Source organism: Delphinapterus leucas, chromosome 20 (genome assembly GCF_059928025.1).
Source record: "Delphinapterus leucas isolate spDelLeu-1000000601 "Yukka" chromosome 20, BTC_Dleu_Yukka2, whole genome shotgun sequence".
Classification (NCBI taxonomy): domain Eukaryota; kingdom Metazoa; phylum Chordata; class Mammalia; order Artiodactyla; family Monodontidae; genus Delphinapterus; species Delphinapterus leucas.
In genome coordinates, this window is record NC_143148.1 from 7,193,930 (window position 1) to 7,220,096 (window position 26,167).

General features: G+C 59.5%; 3 protein-coding genes and 1 long non-coding RNA gene across 10 annotated transcripts; 3 read left to right on the forward strand and 1 right to left on the reverse strand.

The window, feature by feature from the left end:
- The first annotated feature begins 313 nt into the window (after positions 1-313).
- On the forward strand, positions 314-8,561 carry AKT1S1 (AKT1 substrate 1). The gene is made up of 5 exons (XM_022585030.3): positions 314-417; positions 3,655-4,040; positions 5,142-5,219; positions 5,317-5,486; positions 6,899-8,561. Exons 1-5 carry the CDS (start codon positions 365-367, stop codon positions 7,040-7,042), a joined length of 831 nt encoding a protein of 276 aa, XP_022440738.2. The 5' UTR covers positions 314-364; the 3' UTR covers positions 7,043-8,561.
- Positions 8,562-8,717: 156 nt separating this feature from the next.
- Positions 8,718-14,825, forward strand: PNKP (polynucleotide kinase 3'-phosphatase). Of its 4 annotated transcripts, none has more exons than XM_022585023.2 (17): positions 8,723-8,903; positions 9,159-9,322; positions 9,962-10,008; positions 10,348-10,647; positions 11,063-11,142; positions 11,222-11,279; positions 11,372-11,479; positions 11,892-11,963; positions 13,024-13,072; positions 13,189-13,259; positions 13,343-13,435; positions 13,523-13,619; positions 13,696-13,757; positions 14,016-14,125; positions 14,259-14,292; positions 14,396-14,457; positions 14,539-14,711. In XM_022585023.2, the coding sequence occupies exons 2-17, from the start codon at positions 9,172-9,174 to the stop codon at positions 14,654-14,656; spliced, it is 1,512 nt and encodes a 503-aa protein (XP_022440731.2). In that variant the 5' UTR covers positions 8,723-8,903; positions 9,159-9,171; the 3' UTR covers positions 14,657-14,711. The 4 variants fall into 4 exon arrangements, with proteins under 4 accessions (XP_089758666.1, XP_022440731.2, XP_022440730.2 ...); XM_022585022.2 differs by having other exon boundaries at positions 8,727-8,903; positions 14,205-14,292; XM_089902541.1 differs by having other exon boundaries at positions 8,758-8,903; positions 14,016-14,292; positions 14,539-14,825.
- Positions 14,826-14,929: 104 nt separating this feature from the next.
- On the forward strand, positions 14,930-24,266 carry LOC149744580 (uncharacterized). The gene is made up of 4 exons (XR_016390895.1): positions 14,930-15,347; positions 16,140-17,493; positions 17,899-21,415; positions 22,020-24,266. It is a non-coding gene; the product is annotated as an uncharacterized LOC149744580 (long non-coding RNA).
- On the reverse strand, positions 15,560-24,820 carry PTOV1 (PTOV1 extended AT-hook containing adaptor protein). 4 transcript variants are annotated; one of them, XM_022585028.3, is made up of 13 exons: positions 24,312-24,664; positions 21,264-21,401; positions 21,045-21,127; positions 20,920-20,977; positions 20,731-20,838; positions 19,028-19,183; positions 18,434-18,520; positions 18,276-18,349; positions 18,140-18,197; positions 17,872-17,976; positions 16,113-16,310; positions 15,957-16,027; positions 15,560-15,674 (listed from the first exon to the last, which is right to left on the reverse strand). In XM_022585028.3, the coding sequence occupies exons 1-12, from the start codon at positions 24,480-24,482 to the stop codon at positions 16,016-16,018; spliced, it is 1,248 nt and encodes a 415-aa protein (XP_022440736.1). In that variant the 5' UTR covers positions 24,483-24,664; the 3' UTR covers positions 15,560-15,674; positions 15,957-16,015. The 4 variants fall into 4 exon arrangements, with proteins under 4 accessions (XP_022440736.1, XP_030617047.1, XP_022440734.1 ...); XM_030761187.2 differs by having other exon boundaries at positions 18,434-19,183; positions 24,312-24,814; XM_022585026.3 differs by having other exon boundaries at positions 18,276-18,520; positions 24,312-24,796.
- Between the last annotated feature and the right edge of the window lie 1,347 nt (positions 24,821-26,167).

Below are 26,167 nucleotides of genomic sequence, written 5' to 3' on the forward strand. Positions count from 1 at the left end.
CCATATATACATTATGGGCAAATGATGCCAGGCTGGTTGCCATGTCATTAACGGGCCCTGCTTGCCACCAGTTCTGTGGAAGAGGTTATTATGGGGGAGGGACGTTAGGTCGCTTGCATTAGTATACTGTGGTCCTGAGTGTGCGTGTGCATTTTCCCCATATTTCTTGGGGAAATGTTTCCGAGCAAGCTGAAGCTTTTTTTTCACCATCTTTCTTATGGGCACCCTGCCGTCGCCATTGCTCCACTGTGATCCGGCGAAGCCCCCGTGGCCGCCATGTTGGTCTCGGGCGGCCGAGATAAGGGAGGCGGAGTGTGAAAAGTGGAGGCGGGCCAACCATGCGGAAGTGACGCAAGGCACCGCCATGTCTTTTGAGGGCGGCGACGGTGCCGGGCCGGCCATGCTGGCTACGGGCACGTGAGTGGAGGCGGCGTTGTGAACCGCGGTGTGGGGAGAATTTGGCCGTCCGGAGGAGAGGGGTGCTGGGAGGGCGAGCCGCTCGCGGGAGGAGTATAGCCAGCGTAGGTCAGAGGGCAGAAATCGCCCAGTGACCCTACGCTGAGCGCTGGAAAGGTGTCGCCCGCGGGAACCGTCGTGTCTGACCCGAGGCAACGCTTAGACAGCCTTATCCTCCGGTCTCTAGACCCACTAGGATCTTTACTTTGGCCGTGGACCATGTCCACAGGGTCGGGGGGTTACTTGGTGGGGCTTCGGGGCGCCCCTCACCCGTCCAAAGGCGGGACTTCCGGTCCTGGCCCCCACCTGGGCGGGCTTTCCTGTTTTCTTCCTAGAGAAGTGGGTCTTTCTCTGGACCCCCTGGCGAAGTGGGGACTCTGAGCGGTAGAGAAGGACCCCGGACATTCACCTGCCCCCGGCCACTGGGTGCATCCTCGAGTTCCTCCCACCTTGGGGCGGGGGAGGGGTTTACTTCCAGTTTGACAGGTGGTTGGAGGGGACTTCGCTAGCATCCCTCATTCCTTGGGGGGCTTTTCCTCTTTCCTCATCTCTTTCTGGAGTCACTTTCCTCACTTCATCTCCTCACCTCATCCTAAAAGGCCAATCACCTTACCTGTCCCTTCCTCCTCCTGTGGAGGACAGGTCTTACCTCCTTCTCTCCCTAATCTTAAACACCTCCATTTGGGGGGAGGGGGGATCTTCCATCTCTAAGCTCCTTGGAGATACAGAACTTCCTCCGGAAGCTGAAGGAGTGGGAGACCCTCCTGTGAGGTACTTGGCTTGGCTACTCTCCTGTTGGTCCTGGCAACTCTCCTGTTGGGTAACCGACGCCAGAGAGCTCCCAAGCCTTGGCAGAGAGGTCTGCGTGAATCACCCTTCTCCTCTTTGAGGTGTGTGGGACCCTCATGACCCACCCACTCCCACTTCACTCTTTTCAGCTATTCTAAGCTATAGGAGTTTGATCTACTCTTAGAGATGTTGTCTAAGAAAGGAGTTGAATCTTGGTGTCCCAAGGGAGTGAGAGCCCCCTGGCCTAGCACTACAAGGCTTTGTGACATTGGACCAGTCATTTCCCTGCCCTGAGCCTCAGTTTCCTCCATCAGATGGGGCTGACCCAAGGAGTGGCTGTGAGATCCTGTGCAGCTCCCAGTTCTGTTGGCTTTTGGAGTCAGGCAGACAGCAGTCTCACCCACTTCTGCCCTTTCTAGCTGTGTGCCTTCTGGTCAGTGCCTTAAGCTCTCTGAGCCTCACTTTTCCCATCTGGACTAGGAGATCATAAATCTTTCCCCATAAGGTAGGCAGGATGGCATTTGGGATTAAGAGCAGGTTGCCAGATCTAGGTCCCAGCTGTCCATCTCTCTAGCTAAATGACCCCGGGCAAGATACTGAATCTCCCCAGGCCTCCATTTGCAACTGTAAAGTGGGGTGATCATAGCCCCTCCCTCATAGGGGTGGTGGGAGGGTGGAATGAGATTGTTGATGACACGCTGGGGTCCCTGCCTAGCCTGTGGGAGGTGTGGTATAAACCTGCTTCAGGGTCTGTCAGGACTGGTACTGGTTGTGCCTCATTGCAAGGGCTTTGTACTCGGTGAGCTTCAACTGTCTCATATGTAAGGTAACAGCTCCCACCTTTGTGGGTCAGGTAGGAGGGGAGATGACAGGTGCAGAGTCCCTGCACAGAGTAGGTGCTTAGGAAACACTGGCTTCTATGATCTTGAGTCACAAAGGGCCTGCGAATTGAAATCAAACTTCTATGACCCTAGAGGGCTAGATCACAGCCCTGCTTGAATCCCTGCAGTGACGGGGAGCTTGCTGCCTCTCTGCGGAGGCTCCTCAGCGGCCCAGCAGGCCTAGCTCAACCACTGGTTTACAGGGAGAAGACAGGCACAGAGAAGGCCATTCAGTGGTGCAAGGTCACACAGCAGTCAGGGCAGGAAGCCAGGCCCCTTGTCCCTTGTCCCTGTCACCTTGTAAGGAGATGCATCCAAGCAGATTGTCTGCTTAGGGCTGACCTGTCCTGAGGCCACAGATCACTGACCTCGGGTTGCTCATATTCTGATGGAGGAGGCAGCCAGAGGTACAGCTGTCAAAAGCTCGTGTGACATGAGCTATAGTGGAGGTAGCCCAGGGCATTGTGGGTCTAGGGAAGGCATCTGATCCATCCTGCGGGTCAGGGAAGACTTCCAGAGGACCTGCCGGAACAGTCTTGTAGGAAGTGCGAGAGCTTTGTGGGCAGAGGACAGCTGGCACCCCATTTTCTGCTCAACTCCCGCTCTCTGAGACCTACCATGTGCTGGGCAAGGCTGGTGTCTCAGAGATGAATCTGACGCCCACACTGGCTGGGGAAATGGATGTGGATCCAGGCAGTGCTCCCCAGAGGGATATGTGCTAGAACGGGGGTCACTCAGACATTGTGGGAGCTCACAGGTGGGGAGGGGCCAACCTGAGCTCCGGGTGAGTGCAGGAGTGACAAGTACATGGAGGACAAGTGGTCCAGGTAGAGGGGGTTCACCTTGACTGAAGGAGCGTGTAAGGCTATGAGGCCGGGGGCAGGCCCTCCAGCGCCGGGCTAAGGGGCTGTGACCTTGTCCTGGGGATGCGGGGGAGGAGCAGAGGCAGCTCCAGGGGTAGAAGGACCCCCTGGGGGGCTGTGTGCCAGCTGGACTGGAGGCTGGGGCAATGGTCCAGGGCAGCACCGTCCATCAGAAATATGATCTGAGCCACCTGTATAATTTCAAATCTTGTATGAGCCACATTAAAAAAGTGGAAAGAAAACAGATGAAATTCACTTTCACCCTATATTTTATTTAGTCAGCATAAATAAATGTGATCATTTCAACATTTAATCAACTTCAGATTGCTCATGAGATATCTTACATCCTACCTTTTTGTGCTAAGTCTTGCAAACCCCGTGTGGATTTCACACTCGTGGCACCTCTCACTTTGGATCGGTTACATCTCAAGTGCTCCCTAGTCACGTGTAGCTGATGGCTTCCATGTTGGACAGGGCAGGGCCAAGAGGAGAGAGCTGGGCTGCGGGGATGAGGGATGGGCCTGGGGGGAAGATGCGGAGCTCAGCTGGGATCAGGTGGAGAGGAGAGGTGGGGGTGGAGTCCAGGGACTGGGGGACACACGGGGCTGGGTGTGGACGGCGAAGTCGCGAAGCCTCAGCCCACTGTGTCGTGCTCTGCCCCGCAGGGCGCGGATGGCGTCGGGGCGCCCCGAGGAGCTGTGGGAGGCCGTGGTGGGGGCTGCCGAGCGCTTCCGGGCCCGGACGGGCACGGAGCTGGTGCTGCTGACGGCTGCGCCCCCCCCGCCCCCCCGTCCGGGCCCCTGCGCCTATGCAGCCCACGGTCGAGGGGCCCTGGCCGAGGCTGCCCGCCGCTGCCTCCACGACATCGCCCTGGCCCACCGGGCAGCCGCCGCCGCCCGGCCCCCCATGCCCCCACCAGCACCGCAGCCGCCCAGCCCTGCACGGAGCCCACCTCGGCCTACCCTGGCCAGGGAGGAAGATGAGGAGGATGAGGACGAGCCAACGGAGACAGAGACCTCTGGGGAGCGGCTGGGTGTCAGCGATAATGGAGGTGAGAAGGACAGGGGCAGGGGCCGGGGGGGTTCCTGGTAAGTTGCCTCCTCAGTGGGTTTTTCTGGAGGGGTACAGCTGGCCTGTCTCTGAGCCCTAATGTTCATGGAAGCTGCAGGCTTGCCTGTGACTCACTCTGTGACCTTGAGCAAGTCATTTCTCTTCTCTGAGCTTCAGTTTCCTTCCATCATGTCTGAGAGCCAGCTCTGTGCTGGGAGACGCTGGGCACAGAGAAAGCCAACTTGGGGTCTTTTCTCTAGGGACTCTGGGTCTGGCCAAGGAATTGGAGTCCTGACATGAAGCAGTGCCCTGTGGAGGCCATGGCGGGGGAGGGAGCCTCCTGAGCCAGGAGCATGAGTAGAACAGAATTGTTTCCAAATCTGGGGTGCCTAATGCCTGTGAGAGCAAAGACAGGAGTTAAAGAGGAGTCAGGGGTACAAGCAACAGCTGAAGAAGCAACTGGCTGCATTGGGGGAAACGTGGAGGTTGGATGCTTCCCAGAGACTGGGCTGTAACATTAGGGCTTTGAAGAGTGAGTAGGAGTTCTCCGGCAGTGGGTGGGTGGGGGACTCAATAAGTAGTTACTCATTTGTTACTGTTACTATCAACGGCTGACTTCCTCACTGTTGCTGGAGAAACCCTCATAGGGTTAAGGGCACAGACTCTGGAGCCAGGTGGCCTGGGTTCAAATCCTGGTGACACCACTTACTAGATTTGGGACTAAGTGCAAGTGAGTTAATCTCTCTGTGCCTCCAGGTCCCCGTTTGTCAAACAGGGATCATAATCATCTCATATTTCTCTCAGCCTGTATTTTGAGTCGGTTCATCCCAAACAGATCTTACAGATTTCATGTTCGTCCAGCCAGTTGCTTTCACCTGGGGATGTACCAGATAGAGAGAAACTGGATTTATTTCTGCCGAAGGCCAGTCAGATAACCAGGGGAAAGGTGTTCGTGGCAGAGGGAATAATTATTCCAGAGGCCCCGAGGCTTGCAAGGGCCTGGCCAGTGCAGGGAACAGAGAGGCGGTGGCAGTGGCCGGAGTCTAGAGCGCATGGAGTCCAGCGGGACTCAACTGGTCCGGGCCTCTAATGCCATCCACAGGACTCTTTGTGATGGATGAGGATACCACGCTCCAGGACCTGCCCCCCTTCTGCGAGTCAGACCCTGAGAGCACGGATGGTGAGTGTCACAGGCTGTCCCCATCCCTGGAGAGGGGGGTGGGGAGCTGGGAGGAAGGCAGCTGAAGACAGAGGCTGAAGTCCGCCTTCTCTCCCAGATGGCAGCCTGAGCGAGGAGACCCCCGCTGGGCCCCCAGCCTACTCAGTGCCCCCAGCCTCAGCCCTGCCCACACAGCAGTACGCCAAGTCCCTGCCTGTGTCCGTGCCCGTCTGGGCCTTCAAGGAGAAGAGGACAGAAGCTCGGTCATCTGATGAGGAGAACGGGCCGGTGAGGGGCAAATGGGAGGTGGGGAGGAGGGTGTCAGGAAGGGCTCAGAGCTCTCTCCTCCAGGAAGCCCTCGGACGTGGATGCCATGTTTCTCAGGATTGATCCTCCCCTCCTACTCATAAGGCTGGCTCTTGGGCTAGAGCGCTGCAGTTTTAACTATCACAGCCTTGTAATGTGCCCCAGTGCCTTGTAGAGAAAGCAGCCTCTAATTTCCAGGAACAGTACCGTTTATAGGATACGTGGTCTGCGCAGGGCACATGTATTTTAGTATCCCCTCCAGATTGGGAAACTGAGGCTCAGAGGGGTCAGATCACCTTCCACCCTCACCCCACGTATTCCTGGCCCCTCCTGGAATTTGTGCCACCTCCCTTGTCCTCTGTTCCTCCCTCCCACACTGTCCTACACATGGAGTTCCTGGGCTGGCCTGGGTGGGTCCTTATCTCCCATCACTAAAGCTCCCTGAAGCAGAGGGGAAACTGAGGCACTGAGAATACACATGACTTCCTGAAACTCAGCCCGTAAGGGGCAGCGCTGGGATTGGAACCTAGCTTACTTCTGGAAAAGAGCTATGGACTTGCAGGGAGGAGGCCTTGCATCCCATGGTCCCCCCTCCCTATGACGCCTCACAGTGTCCTCATTTATAGACTGGCAGGGTCCGTCAGCTGCTGCTGTCCTTGTTTATCACTGGTGGAAACACAGTTAATTAACTGAACCTTTGAGGCCTGAGTGCTGGGTCCTGGGCTGGCCTCTGAGAGGACCCGGGTCCAGCTTCTGTTCATGGCCTCTCCCATTCCACTGGGCGTTAGGCCCAGCTCAGGGTGACAGGGGCCTTAAGGGAGGTAGTGCTAGGTGCTGGGGCTGCAGGCAGAATGACAGGACCCCTCCTCAGTGGAGACTGACAGTGAGAGGGCTCCTTTCTCTACAGCGCTGGTGACATGGTCGTTCACCCTTCTTTAGCAATCACTGCTGATTATCTCAGAGCCTGTTATCAGCCCCGTTTTTCCGAGGGGAGACTGAAACCTAAGGAGGTAAAATCCCTGTTGACAGCTAGTGGGTGGCAGAAGCCTGATTAGAACCTGACTGAATCCCGAACCCGGATCCTTAGACGTGAGACCCTCTGGGTGCACACAGCCGTGATGGTCAGCAGACAGGCAGCACTTCCACTATGTGGAAGGACGGCGGTGAGACAGGCCTTTGTGTGTGCACATAGGAGGCGGAGAATGGGGGGGAGGAGAGGGGCAGGAAGGCTCTTTGAGGAGATGGTGTTTTGAGTTGGGTGGCAGAGCCCTAAATGGAGCAGGACAGGGTGAAGGGCCTTCCTGGCCGTAGGCATCGAAGGGGCAAAAGTGCTAGGAGAGGACCTGGAGCCCAGGGTGTAGGCTCTGACCCCGGCCGTATCGCCGTTCCCGCAGCCGTCCTCGCCGGACCTGGACCGTATCGCGGCGAGCATGCGCGCGCTGGTGTTGCGGGAGGCCGAGGACACTCAGGTCTTCGGGGACCTGCCGCGGCCACGGCTCAACACCAGCGACTTCCAGAAGCTGAAGCGGAAATACTGAGGTCCAGGGAGCTTCCCGGCCTGGCGTCCGCCCCACCCCAACACTACACCCTGCCCCGCCCCCGGGGCCCGCCAATCCGAGTCAGATCCGGGACCGGCCTCCCGGGCCACCAGGATTGACCAGCCCCTGCCAACACCCGCCGCCCTTCCAGCCCACGACCGCTGGATGAGCTCATCCCCGCGCGGATGAGCGATGCCTGTGCAGTTTCCCGATTGGGTCTGTTTTCTCTCTGCCCAGCGACAGATTCTTTCTATTAAGGGATTGTCTCGCTCCCCGATCGGGACGTGGCTAGTTGGCCAACTTCGTCGTTTTCTGCCTAGCAACAAGGGCTTTGCTCGCACGGCATTGGCTCCATTCCTGAAAGAGCACAGTCAAGCTCCAGGATTGGGTAGTGGCCCTCGACTTCAGCACGGTGAATGGGCAGCTCCTTCACTTGATTGGCTCGAACACTGTAAAGGGCTTGACCAATCTCCCGAGAGAGCCATCACCCTTCCTGAGTTCCCCCACCTGATTGGCTCCACTTCTGGGGGCATGGCCAACCCTCTTCCTGTGCCCAGGATTGGCCTGTGGCCTTAAATTTACGTTCTTTACACTACTGGGCTGGGGTCGTCTTTTGCCGAAGTCCTGACAATTGTCCCTCTGGCCCCCTCAGGGATGGCCCGATCCTGTTCCTGCGTCTGACACCCTCTCATTGGTTCCATCCCACAACAGCCTGCCAATCAAACCCGTCCTTGCATCCAGGACGTTACCAGCTCCCGCCCCTCTCCCCCCACCCCCACAGGTGCCTTAAAGGGCCCTCGTCCACCCAAGGTGGGGGGCAGGGGGCCTCACTCTCCGGCCCTGGTGTGGGGGAGAGAGTGGGGGGTCGGGATCGGGAGTTGGGAGGGGCGCTCTGAGATTAAAGAGTTTTACCTCTGACAAATGAGTCTGAGGTGTGTTGTGGGTATTCATTTAACATTTTCTGAAGCCAAATTAGCAGCGTCTCATTGCTTCTCAGTGCAACGCTGGGAATTGGACTCGTCCCCATTTTACGGACAAGAAAAGAGAGGTTCATGGGGTGGGAGGAAGGATTCCATTCCTTCCTCGTATGATCGTGGAGTCCCAATCTTCAGGGCTTTGAGTGTTGGGATCGGAATAGTTTAATGAGTCAGTCTCCTGAGCCCACATAGTGCCCAGGAAAGCCAGGAACCTCCAGCTGCGGCCGGGAGTTTTCTGACTAACGTAAGACAGCTGGAGGTTAGAGAACAAATGGCTCCTGGTCCGAAGATGTAAACGCGGAATCCCCATGTCCCATCAGACCACCACCAATGGAATGCTAACAACAGACAAAACTTAGGGCAAACTATCACCTAGACACTTTTATAAGTTATTTACATGTACTAACTCATTTAATCTTCCTAGTAACCCCACAAAGTGGAAACGATTATCCCCACACTGTAGTTGAGAAAACTGCAGCATCCAGGGTAGGGTTGCTGTCGGGGCGGGGTTTCTTCGACTGACAATAATCGTAACGAGAATCTCCTCCCGATAACTGTCTCCGGCAAAGGGAATGAAAATTAGAGTTCAACGTGGAAAGAGGAAAAAATGTGTGAACAGGGAATCTACCCCCCCCTACTGGCCTGCGTCTCATACTGCATCAGGAGAGATGAAGGTCAGAACAGCGGAGGGACCTTAGGAGCACCGTGTCTGGGAAGGGGCGGGGCTTATGGCCAGGCGGAGCCAATGCCCCGCCCACTTTGGTAGGACGAGCCATTTCCGTCTGCGGAGAAACAGAGGCAGCAGCCGGCCGAGTTGCGAGCAGAGCGTCTCCGGCAGGCCCTCCCTGGTCGGAAGCGGCGAGTGAGCCAAGCGGCGGGCAAGGGTGAGCGTGGGGCCGAAGCGAGTGCGCGAGAGTTTCTCGGCCTTTGCCGTGGGAAGTTGGAGTCCGGGGTCCCGGAGGGAAGGAGTGGGGCGTCGTCGCCTGGGAAACGGCGCGAGCCCCAGGCCGACGAGTGGGTGGGATTTCCGGAGCCTTTAGCTGATGAAGGGAATTCCTGGTGCGGAGGGGGAGAGGAGGCGGGACTTCCTTTAGCAACTGAGGGCTGCCACTCAAACCTATTTACCTACTTTCCTTTAGGCCGGCTCCCAGGATGGCCAGGGTGGAGGCCCAGGGCCGCCTGTGGCTGGAGAGCCCCCCTGGGGGAGCGCCTCCCATCTTCCTGCCCTTGGGTGGGCAAGCCCTGGTGCTGGGCCGAGGACCCTTGACGCAGGTTACCGACCGGAAGTGCTCCAGAAACCAAGGTGGGCAGGGAGGAGCCTGAGCTGGAGGGGGTGTGGTCCGCTTCAGGAGCGGGAACACAGTCAATGGGAAAGGTAGTCCAGGAATTGCGTGGTGCAACCAGTCCTGAAGTTGGTAGGTGGCATGTGGGGAGCACAGGAAGAAAAAGGTTGTGCCTGACCTGAAACTAGCCAGACACCTTGGGCGGGAGCGGATGGAGTCAATCCCGAGACACTTTGTCACTGGGCAGAGGATACTCACAGGCCACCGGGAGGGCTTGAATCAGGCCACGACCCTTGTCAAGGAGAGAGCCGATCCTATGGAGAAAAGTGCATATTGCTAAGCAGAGATGGGTGGTAGAGGGCCAAGCCCAGAACCTGCATCTTGCCAAGGTCTGCGTTGTCAAGGAGAAGCCAATTCTATACGGAAAAATACCTGCCCTGACCCTAGGCGAGGACCAGTGACACAGGCAGTCGTTAAGGCCTTTATCTGGGTACTGCATGTCAAGGAGTGAGCCAATTCTACTTAGAAATAAACTGATTCCTCCTGCCGGATGGGTGCTGTAGCCCCATACTGTGGTCTGAAGCTGGCCATGCTCCCCAGTAAGGAGGGAAGCAGTCACACAAGGATTCAAATCGTGACTCCACCCCCTCAATCCTCAGTGGAGCTGGTCGCTGACCCTGAGACTCGGACGGTGGCAGTGAAACAGGTACCAGTTCGTTAGCAAGGGGCCTGGGGGCGGAGTGGGGGTGGGGGGGTGTGGAGAATCGCTACCCAGCGGGGAACAGGCCCAATTGGGAAAATCTGATTCTGGGAGGGGAACAGGTGTGCCTGTTTCAATGGGGTAAACACCCATACCTATTTAAATTGGGTAAGACTGGATGCCTATAACCTTCCCAGAGTCCTGATTGGTGGTAGAAGGTGAGGAGGCGGGACTTAGGGGTCTGATTGGCCGGTGGAGAAAGGCGAGTCTTTTTCCGGGTTATTTGATTGGAGGAGGTTGCCGCTGGGGGTGGAGCCAGTTCCAGTCCTCCCTCTCTCTCTACAGCTGGGAGTTAACCCCTCAACTGCCGGGACTCAGGAGCTGAGAACAGGGTTGGAGGGTTCTCTGGGGGTGGGGGACACGCTGTATTTGGTCAATGGCCTCCACCCGCTGACCCTGCGCTGGGAAGAGGCTCACACGCCAGAATCCCAGCCAGACACTCCACCAGGCACCCCTCCTGTGGCCCCGGAGGAGGAGGAGGAGGATGAACAGCAGAAAAAGCGGATAAGGAAGTCATCCCCTGGCTGGGAGAGCTTCCAGAAGCTGCTAGTGTTCACGGCCCCTGGTGTGAAGCCCCGGGGCAAGGTGAGGCCCAAGCTGAGCACTGAGGGAGCACAGCCCCTTATATGCGGTTAACACCCAAACAAAACTTAGCTCCTGTTTGGATTTTCATGGCTCTTAGCCGTCCGAGGTGAAAAAGGCCAGGGGAAGAGGCTGGGTCGGATATGAAACCCATTTTAAAGATTGGAATACTGAGGGGCTCCGGAGGAATAGGAGATAGTAGAGTGAAGATTTCACTCTCAACTCAGTGTCCGAGATACATCTTTGCTGTGCCTTGTCCTTACATAAGATGTGTAGGCCCGCTGTGACTCAGTTTCTCCATCTGTAAGGGGTGGGTGGTAATAGTCCCCAGCTTGCAGGGTTGATGTGAACCAGCCTGTGAGTGAGGGGGATCAGAAGTGTAACAGTGCCGTTCTTCCTCTTTTCTGGGTAACGCCAGGTGGCCGGTTTTGATCTGGATGGGACCCTCATCACCACACGTTCTGGGAAGGTCTTTCCCACTGGCCCCAGTGACTGGAGGTGATAAGAGACAGGAGGAGGGGGTGGGTGAGGTGCACTCCGGGCCCCATGTCACGTTGCTCTTCCATGCCTGCCCTAGGATCTTGTACCGAGAGATTCCACAGAAGCTCCGGGAACTGGCCGCCGAGGGTTACAAGGTGTGTGTGCGCGTGTGCGCGTGGTGGCGGGTTCACAGGGCAGGTCCGGGCCTGATGAGGAGGGCGCCGGCTGACACCTGTCCGCTTCCCAGCTGGTGATCTTCACCAACCAGATGGGCATTGGACGCGGAAAGCTGCCAGCGGAGGAGTTCAAGGCCAAGGTGGAGGCTGTGGTGGAGAAGCTGGGGGTCCCCTTTCAGGTATGGCTGTAAGGGAGGCTGAAGGGCTATGTGGAGGGACAGAGACTCTGAGACGGGGGCGGTGGGGGGGGAACCTGGTAGGTGAAGGGGGCAGGCACAGGGACCCAGAGAGAGGGGAACAGAGACAGTGAGATGGGACAGAGGAGGGAACAGAGACCCAGGGAGAAGGTATGACATGGTGAGCCAGTTGGAGAGGTGGGGGGAACAGAGACCCTGGGTGAGTGGGGTGTGGGCCCCAGGTGGGGTTATGCTGACAAACCCATTGTAAGTGGCAAGTTCCAGGGCACCGGGCGCTCTCCTTGGATTGGTGAGGGTTGGGGTAGCATCATCCTTGGGACCCATGTGCCCTTGAAGGACTCTGGGTGCTGGAGGAGGAGCCAAGGATGGTGTCTAACCTCTGCCCCACCCACAGGTCTTGGTGGCCACGCACGCAGGCTTGTACCGGAAGCCGGTGATCGGCATGTGGGACCACCTGCAGGGGCAGGTGAGCTTCGGACTCCCAGTGGCTATCCTCCCTCTGCGGCCCCTTGCTCTCTGCCCTGCCTCCCCACTCTGGGTCTCTGGTGCATGACCTTCCTCTCATCCCCTACCCTAGCCTGGCCTTCTCAGTTCCTTTGCTATCGTGTCCTAGTGTTGACACGATATCGTAGTGATATCGTTGTCCTAGTGTTGATATGTGAGGCCGGTGCTCACAAACTGTGAAAAACAGTGGTGGAGAGAGAAGTCGCTCATGGATCCATTCATTCGTTTGGGTGTGCGTTTGTTCTGAAGTTCAACAGCTTCTTGAGCTGAAAATATTAGTGAACAAGACAAACCTGCCTGCTGCCAGATCAGGGAAGGTGCAGACTATAAATGCATTGACAGATATGTAGAATAGCAGAGTGAGGATAAGGCAGGGTGTTGCTTTATCTACGGAGCTCAGCGAAATCCTCTCTGAGGTGCCCTTGAGTAAAGATATAAAGCTGCTGAGGGAGGGAGCCGTGTGTGTATCTGAGGGAAGAGTGGTCCAGGTAGGAGTAACGCCAAGTGCAAGGGTCCTGAGGTGGGACCGAGCCTGGTGTGCTCATGGGCAGTGAGGAGACCCGTGTGGCTGTACCTGAGCGGGTGAGGGGGAAAGTGAGGGGTATGAGGTCAGAGAGCAGGGGTCAGGCTCTCAGGCTTCGTGGGCCACAGCGAGGTGGCCACCGAGAGGATTGGGAGGAGAGCGTCCGGAGCCGCGGTAAGTGGGAACTTGCGCCCTCTGGCGGCCGTTTGGGGAACAAACGGGCGAAAGTGGAAGCCGGGAGACCCGGAAGGAGTGACCGAATATTCTAGAGACGTGCTGGTGGCCAGGATCGAGTTGGTGGTGCCGGCAAAGGGGGTGAGAAGTGGCCGGAGGGCGGGGCCGACAGGATTCACTAATGGATTGGGTGTGGAGCATGAGAGGTTAGAGATAGGCCTCATGTGGGGCACAGACCAAGCTGAGCATCCGGCTAGTGCCCTGGGGGGACAGATGTGTGAATAGGTTCTTTACTGCCTGTTGTCTATCACCTGTCCCTCCCCAGGCCAACCAGGGCGTGCCCATCTCCATCGGGGACAGCGTCTTTGTGGGAGGTAAGGGCCTGGGTGTGGGGAAATGTGTGGGTCTGCAGGGCTGATGCAGGTAGGCTGGGGACCCCTGTCCCCAAGGTTCCTGGTGGAGACGGGTTTGTATCCTCCATGTGTTCCAGATGCAGCTGGACGCCCAGCCAACTGGGCCCCTGGGCGCAAGAAGAAAGACTTCTCTTGCGCTGACCGCCTGGTGAGGCCCGCTCTACCCTGTCCCTGCCCACCCCACCCCTCAGCCCAGCCACTACCCAGTCTGATGTGTGCCCTTGCCCCCAGTTTGCCCTCAACCTGGGCCTGCCCTTCGCCACGCCAGAGGAGTTCTTTCTGAAATGGCCCATGGCCCGCTTCGAGCTCCCAGCCTTTGACCCGGTGAGGCCCGAGGGGCGGGCTGGGGGCAGAGTGGGGGACATGCAGGGATGGGGAGGGCGTCTCGCTCATCATGTCTGCCCCTCCCAGAGGACCGTCTCCTGCTCTGGGCCTCTCTGCCTCCCTGAGTCCAGCTCCCTCTTAAGCTCAGACCCTGAGGTGGTTGTCGCCGTGGGATTTCCTGGGGGTGAGACTCCTGCCCCTCAAAAGCCCCAGCTCTGCTCCGATTTCTCAGGCCCCCACTAATGCTGCACCCTTCACAGCTGGGAAGTCCACCTTCCTCCAGGAGCATCTCGTGTCGGCCGGATACGTCCACGTGAACAGGGTAGGACCTCATCTGCAGCCCCTCCGCCCCCACCTCCAAGAGCTGTCCTCTAGGTCTCTGCTCCCCCCGCCAATCTGTCCTTCTCTTTCCGGCTCTGCCGCCTGCCCCCAGGTCTTCTCTCCAGGTCCCTGCCCTCCTCTCCCTGCCTTTTCCCCCTACCCTGGATCCCTAATCTTCTGTCTCTGGGTCTTCCTCTCTGGTTCTCTGTCCCCCTGGGTCTCCTGGCCCCCATCCCTGGCCTCTTTCTGGGTCCCCCAGGACACTCTGGGCTCGTGGCAGCGCTGCGTGACCACGTGCGAGGCGGCCCTGAAGCAAAGGAAACGGGTCGTGATTGACAACACGAACCCAGACATCCAGAGCCGAGCCAGGTACCGGGGTCCCAGGGGCGGCCTCTGTAGGGTGGGCCCCGGGCCCTTTGCCAGCCCCCCACTTCCCCGGCCCCCACAGGTACATCAAGTGTGCCCGAGACGCAGGCGTCCCCTGCCGCTGCTTCCTCTTCAGAGCCACCCTGGAGCAGGCACGCCACAACAACCGGGTGAGCCGGCCTCTGCCTCCCCAGCCCCCCCCCAACATCCTGCCCGCCCCCCCCCCCCCCACCGCCGCCCCGGCCTGGCCAGCCTGACCTCCGCCCCCCGCAGTTCCGGGACATGACGGACTCCTCTCACGTCCCCGTGACCGACATCGTCATTTACGGCTACAGGTAGGCGCCGCAGGCGGGGAGGGCCGCTAGGTTGAGCCTGTACGTTGGGCCTCACCTCCACCCCCCACCCTCTGCCGCCAGGAAGCAGCTCGAGGCCCCCACGCTGGCCGAAGGCTTCTCCGCCGTCCTGGAGATCCCGTTCCGGATCCACGTGGCGCCGCAGCTCGAGCGGCTGTACCGCCAGTTCTCAGAGGGCTGAGCCAACGCCCACCCCCACCTGCTCCCCACCCCACAATAAATGCTGTTTTTCTTCATGTTTGACCAGCATTTTGCTCCCAGCCGGGCTGGGAGCACAGACCCACCGGCCTGGTCTCCCAGGAAGGCACTGCTGGCAACTTTGCCTCAAACTAAACCCTCAGCCCACCTTGGGGACAAGTGCCTCTCGCGGACGGGGGTTTTGGCTTCTCCAGCCTGCGGCTGCTGGCGCTCCAAATGGACGCCAGGGCATCCTGGCTGGCAGGGCCTGAGTGGAGTTCGCTGCAAGCAGCTGCCAGCTGCAGAGCAAGCCCAGAGTCTTAGCGAGACTGACCCAGGGCCAAGAGTTCGCGCTCCGGTTCCGTGAGAAATGAGGTGCTCTGCGTGCTGGACTTGAACCCCAGGGCTATGGCCTGGACCTGCAGCCGCGAGGGGCGCCTGAGAGCCCGGCCAGGCCTGCCGCATGCCACCAGTGCCAGAGGACTGGAACCGGCCTGGCATTGCCTTGTGTTTGCTTCCAGCTAAGTGAGGCTTGTGGAACCCACAGGGCAAGGAGGGCAGCCTGGCAACGCCGGGAGTCGGGGGCTGGACCCCAGGAGCAGCCGGCCAGCTGTGGAAAGACTGGAAGACACGGCTCAGCAAGCACCTTGCAGACCTGGCAGCTCCATGAACTGCAGCTTCTCCTCCTGGCTCAGGTAACAGTGATCTCAGAGGTGACCCCTCTCCTGCGAATGGTAGAAATGCACACTCCCAGGCCTCAGCCCTGTCCACACTCGGGGGTGGGCCCAGCCTTCAGCCCCTGGGGACGGCACTCAGGTCTGAGGACAGCTGCTGTTGGGAGGGGCCTGGCCTCTCCCGAGCCAGGGTGTCTGGACAGAGCACAGTGACCAGAGGGCTTTTAAAAGGTTTTATTGGGGAAACGTACAAGGGTGGGGACTGTCCTTGGAGATATCTCAGGACGCTGTCCTCCATCTCACTGGGCAGTTGCAGTCCCCACAGGCCTCTGCTCAGAAGCATCTGACCTGGGGGCAGGGGGCATAGTGGGAGGGACTGGACAGGTGAGGCTCCAGGGCCCCGGGCACGAGAAGAGCCTCTCCCTGCCCTCCCTGCCCCTGACTGGAAACCCCTGCTCCTGTCGCCGCCTGGTGGGGAGCGGGGCTGGAGTTTCCCAGGAGGCCTGGGACCACGGGGGATGTGCGTGCCTCTCTCTCTGCTCTGGTCTTCTCAAGGCCAGGGTCACACTACTTCCCGAACCCCAGGCAGTTCCCAGGGTCCATCCTGTCCTTGGCCCAGCTTCCACTCACCAGTCTCGGCGGGGCCTCGTCTGTGGCTCCTGGAGAGGCCCAGCCCGGCGGGGTGGCCCCTACCCCCCCATCTGTGCAGGAGGAAGCCAGGGAGGAGTCAGCGGGGGGTGGGGTGGGGTGGGGGGAGGGGACCGAGGCCCTGGCAGCGGCGCTCACCCCACGCTGCTGCTGCTCCTGCTCCAGGTTCCGCTGCAGGACCTGCTGCTGATTGGCGATGACGCGCCGGATGCCGTTGACGAAGTTGCTCTGGTCGTGGGGGATGAGGCCGATGAAGATCTTCTTCTCAGAGGAGTACAGGAGCATGAGCACGCGGATCTCGCACGAGGCCTTGTAGGAAAAGTGCACGCAGCCGGCCTGGCGGTGTGGAGCACGGTGTCACGGGCGGGCCCTCAGCGCAGACGCTCCTCCCCATTGAGACACGGGCGCAAACCGCACGGGTCAGCGCCCTGGCAGACGGGCACCACAGAGCACGCCGGGCCTTCCCAGCCGCCGTCCTCAGCCCTGTCAACACTCCCACAGGACACCAGAGGTGCCTGCGCAAGGACCAGCGGGCTCTACAGCTGAGCCCAGGAGGCTGCCTGACGAGCTCCAGCGAGACTGTGGCCCCCACGCCGGCCAGCCAGTACCCAGGATGCCCACGGGACCAGCCACGGCCGTGACCGCGACCACGCAGGAGGGCCGCGGCGGGGGAGAAACACCAGGGGCCAATCTGGCCCCAGGAGGCCGGGCACCAGGGCTCCGTCCACTCTGCGAGCCCCGGGCCAGCCGAGGGCGGGGAGGCTGGGCGGCGCTGATCCACGGCGATGCCGCCGTCACCGCGGCTTGGGACATGGCTCAGCGTCACAGCGACTGCAGTGCCGACAGGCACCAATCGCTCCCTGACGCCTTTCACAGGATCCTCTCTCCAGGGCCCAGGGGTCACCGTCCCCATCTTACAGGGGAGCAAACCCAGGCTGAGAGCTCGAGGACTCACAGGCCCCCAGAGCCAGAAGGGGTTATGCCTGCCCTCGGGCCTGTGTGCCACTGCAGGGGACAGTGGTGACAGGCATCGAGGAGGAAGCCCTTCACAGCACCCCCGAGCCAACAGCCTGAGGGAAGCCCGAGTGCGCCGAGGGAGCACCAGCCATGGTCCTCGAGGCCTTAGTTTCCCTGAGGGAATCCTGCTTTTAAACTCTTAAATAACCAGCCCCTCAAACGCACAGTGGCACAGCCACGATGACTTCGGCTGACTTAGAAACATTACGCTAATTCGAGGACAGCTCTGACCTGGTACAGCAAACACCCACAAAGCGGACACAGACAGACAGCTGAGGCTTCAGGAGCACGAGGGCCAAGCTCCTCACTTCACAGATGGAGAGACCGAGGCCCGCAGAGAGGGAAGAACTGGCCAAGGCCCACCAGCAGGTGAGCACCGGGGGCTTTCAGAGCTCGCTCCGGCTGGAGGCAGACAGATGCCCTGCCCTGCCTGGTGAGGGCCTTTGGGAGCCTCAGGTTTTCCACCCTGTCCCCGGGGAAAGGAGCAAGAGGAAGGCGGCAGGTAAGAACCTGGGAGCAGAGTCGATGCATGGGGTGGCGTCAGCCTCCTCAGCTAAAGAAACCCAGACAGAGCAGGGGAGGACAGCCCCGGGGGCCCGGACCAGACTTGGTCCAAGTTCCCGCCCAGCATTTGCCGGCACAGCCTCTGGGCCTCTGTTTCCCCATCTGTAAAATGGGGTCAGGATGGTCCAGAGCCCCAGGGGAGCCAATGTCCAGGCACAGAGCTAACACGCCTTCCCCACGGCTACCATCACGCCCGGCCAGTTTTGGGGAATCGTCCGCTCTTAATCTCATTTCAGTTTTTAAACACCGAGCGGCTCTGGCTCTGTCTGTCTGGGCTCACCATCAGCCCAGCCCTGGGCCCCGCCAGCCCACTCACAAAGCCGTTGTCCATGATCCGGCACAGGCTCTTCAGCGTCTCCAGGTCCTTGGTGAAGTGGAACTGCACCAGGCGGGAGTTCCGGAAGAGCGGCACCAGGGTGGTCTGCAGGGAGGCCCCGAGGTGGCTGGGCCAGGCGCCAGGGCCCCGCCGCCCCTCATGCCCACACGTCAGCAGGCCCCGCCCCGCCTACCGCCACTTGCTGGACAGGCAGCCTCCCCCAGGGCCCCAAGGTCGAGGCAAGCCGAGTGCCCCCTTCCCCGCTCACCAGTAGCTGCTGCGGGATGAGCTGCATGTACAGCTTCCGCGGCCACTGCTCGGTCCTCCTGCAGGGGTGCGGGGACGAGGGTCAGGAGGCCAGGCCTCACCGAGATGCCGCCCCCCGCCCCCTGCCCGACACTCACAGGATCTCCCCTTGGTTCACGTAGATGTGCGACGGCAGCCACCTCTTAGACCGACTGTTAGGCTCAGGCCTGGGCTTTTGGGGGATAAGAAGAGGGGAGCCGTCAGGAGTGGGAGGATGCCCTGGTCCTGAGGTCACCCAGGCCCGCCCAGGGCTCACCTCCTGCCACTCCATGACTCCACTCCATGCCAGGAACTTGTTGTTGACCATCTGGACAGGGCCCGCGACGCCACCAGGTCCCACTGCCTGGGGAGGAGACAGGTGGGCTGGTGCCCCAAGAGTTCCCCAGAGAACGCTGCCCAGACCCCTCCACGCCCCCAGTCCGTCAGTCCCAAGCTTATCTACCTGCTGCCCCCAGGGCCCGGCCTGGCCCAGCCCGGCCTCCAGTCTGCCCACAGGCCCAGAGGATTCCCCAGAGCGGGCCCTGCCCCTCACAGCACCCCCCGTGCCCTGGGCCAAGCCCCCACCATCAGCCTGGGGGACATGGCTCACAGGGTCTGCCTCTAAGAACTGGGCGGCTGTGTAACTTGCCGCACAAACGGGGACACTTTTGGGTGAAGGGGTCACTGAACAGCTGGTAAGGCGCGAGCCAGGATTTGAGGTCACCCTCCTGCCACGAGTGTGCCCGCCTGCCCATCCGCCTCCCTGCTCCCCATGGGCACCCCTCCTGCCGGGAACCACCCTGTCAGACCCCTCGACCCCCTCACCCTTCAAAGCCTCAGACACGTGTGGCGGCCGGGCCCAAGGGCACACCTGTTTGCGGGTGGTGATGACCTGCCGGATGGCATTGACGAAGCCGCTCTGGTCGTAGGGGATGAGGCCCATGAAGATCTTCTTCTTGGACGAGTACAGGAGCATGAGCACGCGCACCTCGCAGGGGGAGATGTGGGGGAAGAGCATGCAGCCCGCCTGTGGGTGGGGGTGGGGAGGGAACGATCATCACGGGACAGAAATCCCCAAGGTTAACACCAGGACCCTAAATGACTGGTGTGTAGCCAGAACGTGTCGTTCTGGGAGCCTGTGAACGTGCACCCTGGTGTCCCCCCCCCCCCCCACCGTGACTCTGGGGTCAGGGCTGGGGCCCCATGTGCCAGGTGAGGGTCCTGAGAGGGCTCCACCTGCCGCCCACATGCCCCGAGGTCATTCCCTGTCCTGTGGAGTCTGCTGCTGGGCCCCGCTGACGGAGGCCACCAGGCCCGGGGGTTAAGAGCACAAACGCAGGACCAGGCTGCCTGGGAGTAACCCTGGCTCTGCTACCTCCTAGCTGTGTGACCTAAGGCAGGTCACCTCTGGACCTCAGTTTCCCCACGTGTAAAACAGCACAACAACGGCGCACAGAGTAAGTGCCACATAAACGCTCATTACACAAGATGCTACTGCCTCCTTGGTGGGACTGCGGGAGAGCCTGAGCCTCACAGACGTCCCCACCCAGGGTGTCTAGACAGTGGGGCATGCGCGTTCTCAGCCCCGGGGTCCGCTGGCTCAGGGACCCCACCCCTGGCCTTCCTGGACCCACGTGCGGTCGGCCCTCCCGGAGCATAACTGGACAGGCCATGGAGGGCGCATGCTGACGTCCACCTTCCCTGCAGCCTGTGAGCCCCAGGCTCCAAGCAAACGGTGCTGAATGAAGGGGTGACCGGGCAGGCAAGAGACCCCACACCAATCACAACCCAGAAGAAAAGGGGATCGCCCAGGCATCGAAGGGCAGCACACAGCACCCCCCGGAGGCAGCAGCCAGGAGCTGGAGGGTGGTCTGTCCCAAAGGGGACCAGGAAAGGGAGAGGACCCCAGAGCTGAGTCCTCCAGGCAGACGACCTCCTCCCACCTCAACCCAACCCTTGCCCAGTACCTGCCATCCCACAGCTGGAGCCCTGGGGGGTGGGGGCAGCGGCTGAAGCCTGGGCCCAGACACGTGGGTGCTGTGCCAGACCTGAGAGGCTTGCAGGGACCACGCCCACCGCGTCCTGTGTCTGAATCCCCAACTCTAACAATCTCGCCAGCTTGCATTTACTAGCACTCACAACGCCCTCAAATCACCGCCTCAAGTGCTTTACTCACTCCTCCCAGTGGCCCCAGGACCGCAGGTGAGGAAACTGAGTCCCAGCAGACCATCTCCACTGCTGGCTCCCTCTTTCCTCCTGGCCACCCCAAAATGCCAAGTCCCTGCCATGTGCTATGGCCCCAACAAGCTCCTGGGTCCCAGGAGGGCTGGCCCAGGCCCCTCCCTTCGCTCCCGTGCCCGGGGGTGGCTCCAGCTTGGCCCCGAGGCTGGCTGGGCTCCTCTGCTCTCCAGGGACAGGGATGCCCCCAGGAGAGGTCACCCAGACCCTGCCACCTGCCTTGGGTTGTCCCAGCAGAGCTCTGCCTCCCGCCGTACTTGGTCACCACGGTACTTCCAAGGGGCCCTTCTCGCCCTGTCCCCGCCCGCCCGCCCCCAGCACCCCCGCCCCACTCACAAAGCCGTTGCCCATGACGCGGCAGAGGCCCTTGAGAGAGTCGCAGTCTCTGTTGGTGAAGTGGAACTGCGCCAGCTGGGAGTTGCGGAACAGGGGGCCCAGGGTGGTCTGGGGGCGACAAGGGGACAGCGGGTCAGGGCCAGGCAGGTGCTCTGGGGCCAGGGTGGGCAGCAGAGGGCGGGGCCTCACCAGCAGCTGCTGCGGGATGAGCTGCATGATCAGCTTCTGCGGCCACTGGTCGGTCTCCCTGCGGGAGGAAGAGGGTCAGGGGGGCGCCCCTGCCGCCCGCCTGCCCGCCCCTGCCCACCACTCACAGGTTCTCGCCCTGGTTCACGTAGGCCTGGCAGGGGAGGGCCCGCTTCAGCTTCGCCGTGGAGTCCGAGTAGGGCCTGCGCTTCTGTGGTGGGAGCGGAGGGGTCACTGGACACAGCCCGGGTGCCCAGGCCTGCCCCCACCTGCAGGGGCAGAAGGGAGCCCGGGGCCAGCCCCCAGCCCCCCGCAGACTCACAAGGGGACCTGACGCGGACGCTCACCTCCTGCCACTCGAGGACGCCGCTCCAGGCCAGCAGCTTGTTGCTGAGCCGGTGCTCACCCACAGCCAGGCCCCCGAGGGCGAGCCCGGGCGAGGAGGGCCCGATGGGACCCAGGGCCCCGAAGACCCGAGCACCTTGCTGTGGCAGAGGGGGTAGGGAAACTGAGGCTGAGGGGCCCGCTAGGGGAGCTGTCCCCCACATACCCCAGAAGGGACATCCCAACATTGAGACCCCGATCCCCAGCTGCGAAACCCCCAGGGCCATTTCCAACCCCTTTCTCCCAGGGTTGAGACCCTGAGTGGCTGACCCCCCGTGTCCTTTTCCTGCTGCCACCCCAGGACGCTTCCCCGCCCCAAGGCTACTTGTCACCTCAACACTGGCCTATGCAGGGTCCCTGAAAGCTACCAGTTGCTTCCCCTTCCAGCCTTTGCTCCAGCTGTGCTCTCATCCTAGCGGGCCATCCCCCCCCCCCGCTACCTTCCTCAGGAGATGCTCCCCACTCATCCTCCCAGTGCTGATCAATTTTTGATTCCTCTATTGAGATAACTCAGAAGCAGCTCTCTGGGGGTCCAGAGCCTCCCTGAAGCTCCCCCCACGACGCACAAGCCAGCCTGGGCTGTGTCTGTCTGTCTGGCACACTGGTTTGCCCCATCCCATCCAAGCTCAAAACCCTTCCAAAGCTCCCCCAGGCCCTCAAGAGAAAATCCAGGGACTCTCCTGGTGGTCCCGTGGTAAAGAATCTGCCTTCCAATGCAGGGGACGCGGGTTCGATCCCTGGTCGGCGAACTAAGATCCAACATGCTGCGGGTCAACTAAACCTGCGTGCCACACCTGCTGCGCACGCGTGCCTCAAACTACAGAGCCCATGCACTCTGGAGCCCGTGCACAACTAGAGAAGCCCGCGTGCCGCAACAAAATACCCCGCGTGCTGTGACTAAGACCCGATGCAGCCGTAAAAATAAATAAGTAATTTAATTAAATTTTTAAAAAAATAAAAAAAGGAGAGAGAAAATCCAGACTCTCCTCTCTGGCTCCCGCCAACCTCCCCAGCCAGTTGCCCGCCTCCCCTAGCGCAGCCCAGGCTGCAGCCACATCAGGCTGACCACGGGGAGGCGGGAAGGAACCAGAACTCTCCAGGGAGGTGGGGACACATTTACAACAGGGAGCCTGACAACACCTGGAAGGGTCTCTCAAACACAATGTCTTGAGAGCATCTGCAAAACTCCAGAAGTTCCAGCAATAAAGCCAAGGAAAGCTACACAATTTACTCACAAGGCACTCTCCAGTTATCTTTTTTTTAAACCCAAAACATCTCAAAGCAAACAAGGGAAGGCTTTGAAACAGCCTGACAGCAGGAAACCGGTGAAAACCTTCCTAATAAGTGCCTCCAGGCAGCAGGAAAAAAATGGTTGTTACTTTTCATTTCATTACCAATCAGTATTTTCCAAATTTCCTATAAAGCACACAGGTGTCTTCTGCCCCAGAATAACAACAGGCAGGAAAAACTGTATTTTGTAGGGGCTTAAAAAGCAAAATAAAAACCTGAGCAAGCATACTCTCCACCTGGGCAGGAGATTCTGGGATTCAGGCAACCACAAGGGATCAGGAAGAAAAGCAGAGAGCATCCTGGTGTAAGAACATGGTCGGAGCGTCTGAGACGGAGAAAGACTGTTGTAGCCCTGGGTGTGTAGGTTACGACAGCCAGAGCCCATAACGTCTGAGAAAACCAGTTAAATCACACACCTGGAGGAGACTTTGGGATCCAGGTGAACTCACTTTAGGGCCCAGTTAACGTGTGCACCAGGGACACCTGTTTAAACTCTGCTTGTGTCTGGAGATCACTCTGACTACGTTTTAACCTGAGTGTAAAAACCAGCGATGCTTAAGCTCAGGTCTCCCCGAAAGCAGGATGCGTGTCAAGGTGGAGAACCACGTTTAAGGGCTAGACCTACGTGCAATCCTAACGGAAATCTCACATCTGGGCAGGTGTGTGTAAAATGCCTCCCACACCTGTTCTGTTGCTCACTGCATAGGAAGCCTATTTAGTACCTGAAAGAAGAATGAAAGCTTTAAGATGTACGTTTAAGGACCCAGGAGGCGCTTCTGAACAAGCAGACATGAACGCTAAGGAACGGAGAAGGCAATGGAGTGAAGGATGATGTTTAAGCTTAGGGAGGTGTTCCGAGTCCGGGTACCTGAATATAAGATCCGAGAAAACCTGTTTAAGGCTAGTGTGGAGCTGCCACAGCTCCCCGATACACACAATGTTGGGGCAAGATATTTAAGAAGGAAGCTTGAGCGCCAGGTTAGGGTAAAACGCGCATCTGGGCAAGCGTATCATGGCTTGGCTGTGCGTGAAACGTCGGGATATGTAGATTTACAGCTCCAGAAAAACCTTAAGAGTTTTGACAAGTATGTGCATCTTTTAGGTCTCGGGAAGCATGCGTAACTTCGCGTACCTGCAAAGCTGGATGTTTATGTTTAAGATCTGGACTTACTTGGCCTACTGCCATCAGTAAGGGTATCCAACATCTGGGCGAGCGTGCAAATAAACCCTGGGCGCACACGCCACGGGCGCCGTACAGACGCGTGCGGGCCCGGGGAGAACGCCCCCGGGGGCAACACCTGGGCGCGCCAGTGCGAGACGCGGGGCCCTCTCGCCGCCGTCCCCCCAGCCCCCTCCCCCATTTCCAGATTTCCTGCCCGGAAAGCGAGCAACTTTCCAATTGGAAAAACAACAACGCACGTCGGCCGTCCGCCCGCCCCCCACCCCGCGTTTAAATCGGGTCGCGGAGTCAGCAGTAATTTGAGCCCTTCCCGCCCCCGTACCCCACCCCCGCCACCCCATCCCGAATGCGAAACAAAGGGGAGAGCCCGGCGCGTACCACCCAGGGGGGTTCACGGGGAAGCCGGCCCCAGGCGGGACCACCCTTCGGGTCACCGGAGAAACCCCCGAGGGGGGAGGCCGCGGACAAAGACGCCAGTCCAGGAAAGGGGCCGGCGGGGGCGGTGCTGTGGAAAGCTCTGGAAAAAGGGCGGGGGGCTCACCATGGGAGGGGCCGAGCGAGCCCGGATCCGCGGCGGCTGCGGGCCCCGGGGGCTGGCCGGCCAGGAGCGCGAGCGGGCGGCGCGCACCGTGAGGTGCCGCAGGGGGCGGCCGCGACCCCCGAGGGGGCCCCCAGCGCCGGAGCGGTGTGGGGCACGGCGCGGACGGACCATGGCTGGTGCAGGCCGAACGAGCTGGGGGTTCCACCGACTGAGAGGCGCGGGCGCGCGGCTTAGGGGGAGACAGGCTGGGCTGTACCAAGCGTGGGGGACGCACCGCCGGAGATGGTCGCCGTGGCCAAACCACTGCGGCGAGCAGGGGAGTGCGGCGCGTACCAATAGCGTCCGCAAGGGGGCGTGGCCGGGGTGTACCAAAATAGGGCTGGGGGAGCCCCGGGAAAAGGGTGTGTGGGGCGGAGAATACGGCAATTGGAAGATACTATGGGCCGCTCGAGCACGGAGGGGAGGAACTGAGAGGACGTGAGAGAAACCGCTTCAGGGGGTCGCGGCTGGAAACACCAGACCGAAGGGTGACCGGAGGAGATGAACGTAGAGGGTGATACCAAGTGGGCTGGGGGGGTGGCAGGGGAGACCGTGCCCCGAGACCCAGACCTGCGGAGCCGGGAGCATCAAGACATGTAAGGAAAAGGAGGAATAATAGGCCTAGGGGGCCAGGGAACCTACCTAGAAGTTCGGGAATACGGGTCGTACAAGGCCTAAGGAGAGGACTTAGGGTTTGAAGGCAGTGACGTGGCTAGGTGGGCAGGGGACCACAACTCCCAGCGGCCGCCGGGCGGCCTGGGCGGAGCCAGAGACCCCAGGAGACGCCGCCGGTCACAGCTGCGTGCCCATTGGTCCCCGGGCCCTAGGCTCCGCCTGCCTCCCGCTGCATCTCCTTGCCACTCGCCTCTCGGGGCCATTCATTGATTCGCTCATTCACTCAACGATTAAAGGACTGCGTATTCACTTACTAGTAGTTGTGTAAGATTTCCTGCTTCAATTTCCTTGTTTCTTAAATGTGGATAATAGCTAACCCTAAGATGGTTATGAGGATCATATGAGTTAATAAAGTATTAGGATCGGTATCTGGCACAGTAACGACCTAAATGGTAGTTTTTCTCCTTTTAAAATCATTATTAGTACCATTTCCAGTTCTGTGCTGGGCAACGAGTATACCGTGGTGACCAAACAGACCAGGTCCACTGGAGAAAATAAACAATCGCAGTTTGTGATAAATGTTATAGAGAAAATGCACAGAAGGGTGGGATGGTGACCGTGAGAAGTCAGGAAAGTGACCTTTAGGCAGCCTGCAACTCCACATAGGCTGGAAGAGTGTGCTAAGATGAGGGAACAGCCAGGGCACAAATCCTGAAAGTGGAAGGAAAACAAGGGGGGCCAGTATGGCTGGAGCAGAGTGAGAGTGGAGGAGAGCTGTGGAAGTGTAGAGTGGCCAGGTGCCACAAGCAGGGTCCTATAGCCTTGGGACGGAATTTGGATTTTAGTCTCACTTTGCTGGGGAACCAGCAAAAGGTTTTTTTACCAAGGAAGGGACATAGTCTCATTTACATTTTAAACAAATCGTTCACAGGATGCATGGAGTTATGCACACAATGTCTCTACAAGTCTACAGAAGCAGCTGGGATCCAGAGTCACCTCTGAGGAGAGAAGGCAGCAGACGGAGTGGGGAAGGGGTCACAGGAGTGGAAAGGAGACTCAGTTTATTCTTTTAGACTATTTGGAATTCTTACCATATACAAATGTTGCCTATTGAAAAATAATTTTTGATATATTAACATCTTGTTTTAAGGATCCCTCTGGCTGTGTCGAATATAAGATTGTAGGGGATAGTGGAGCAGGAG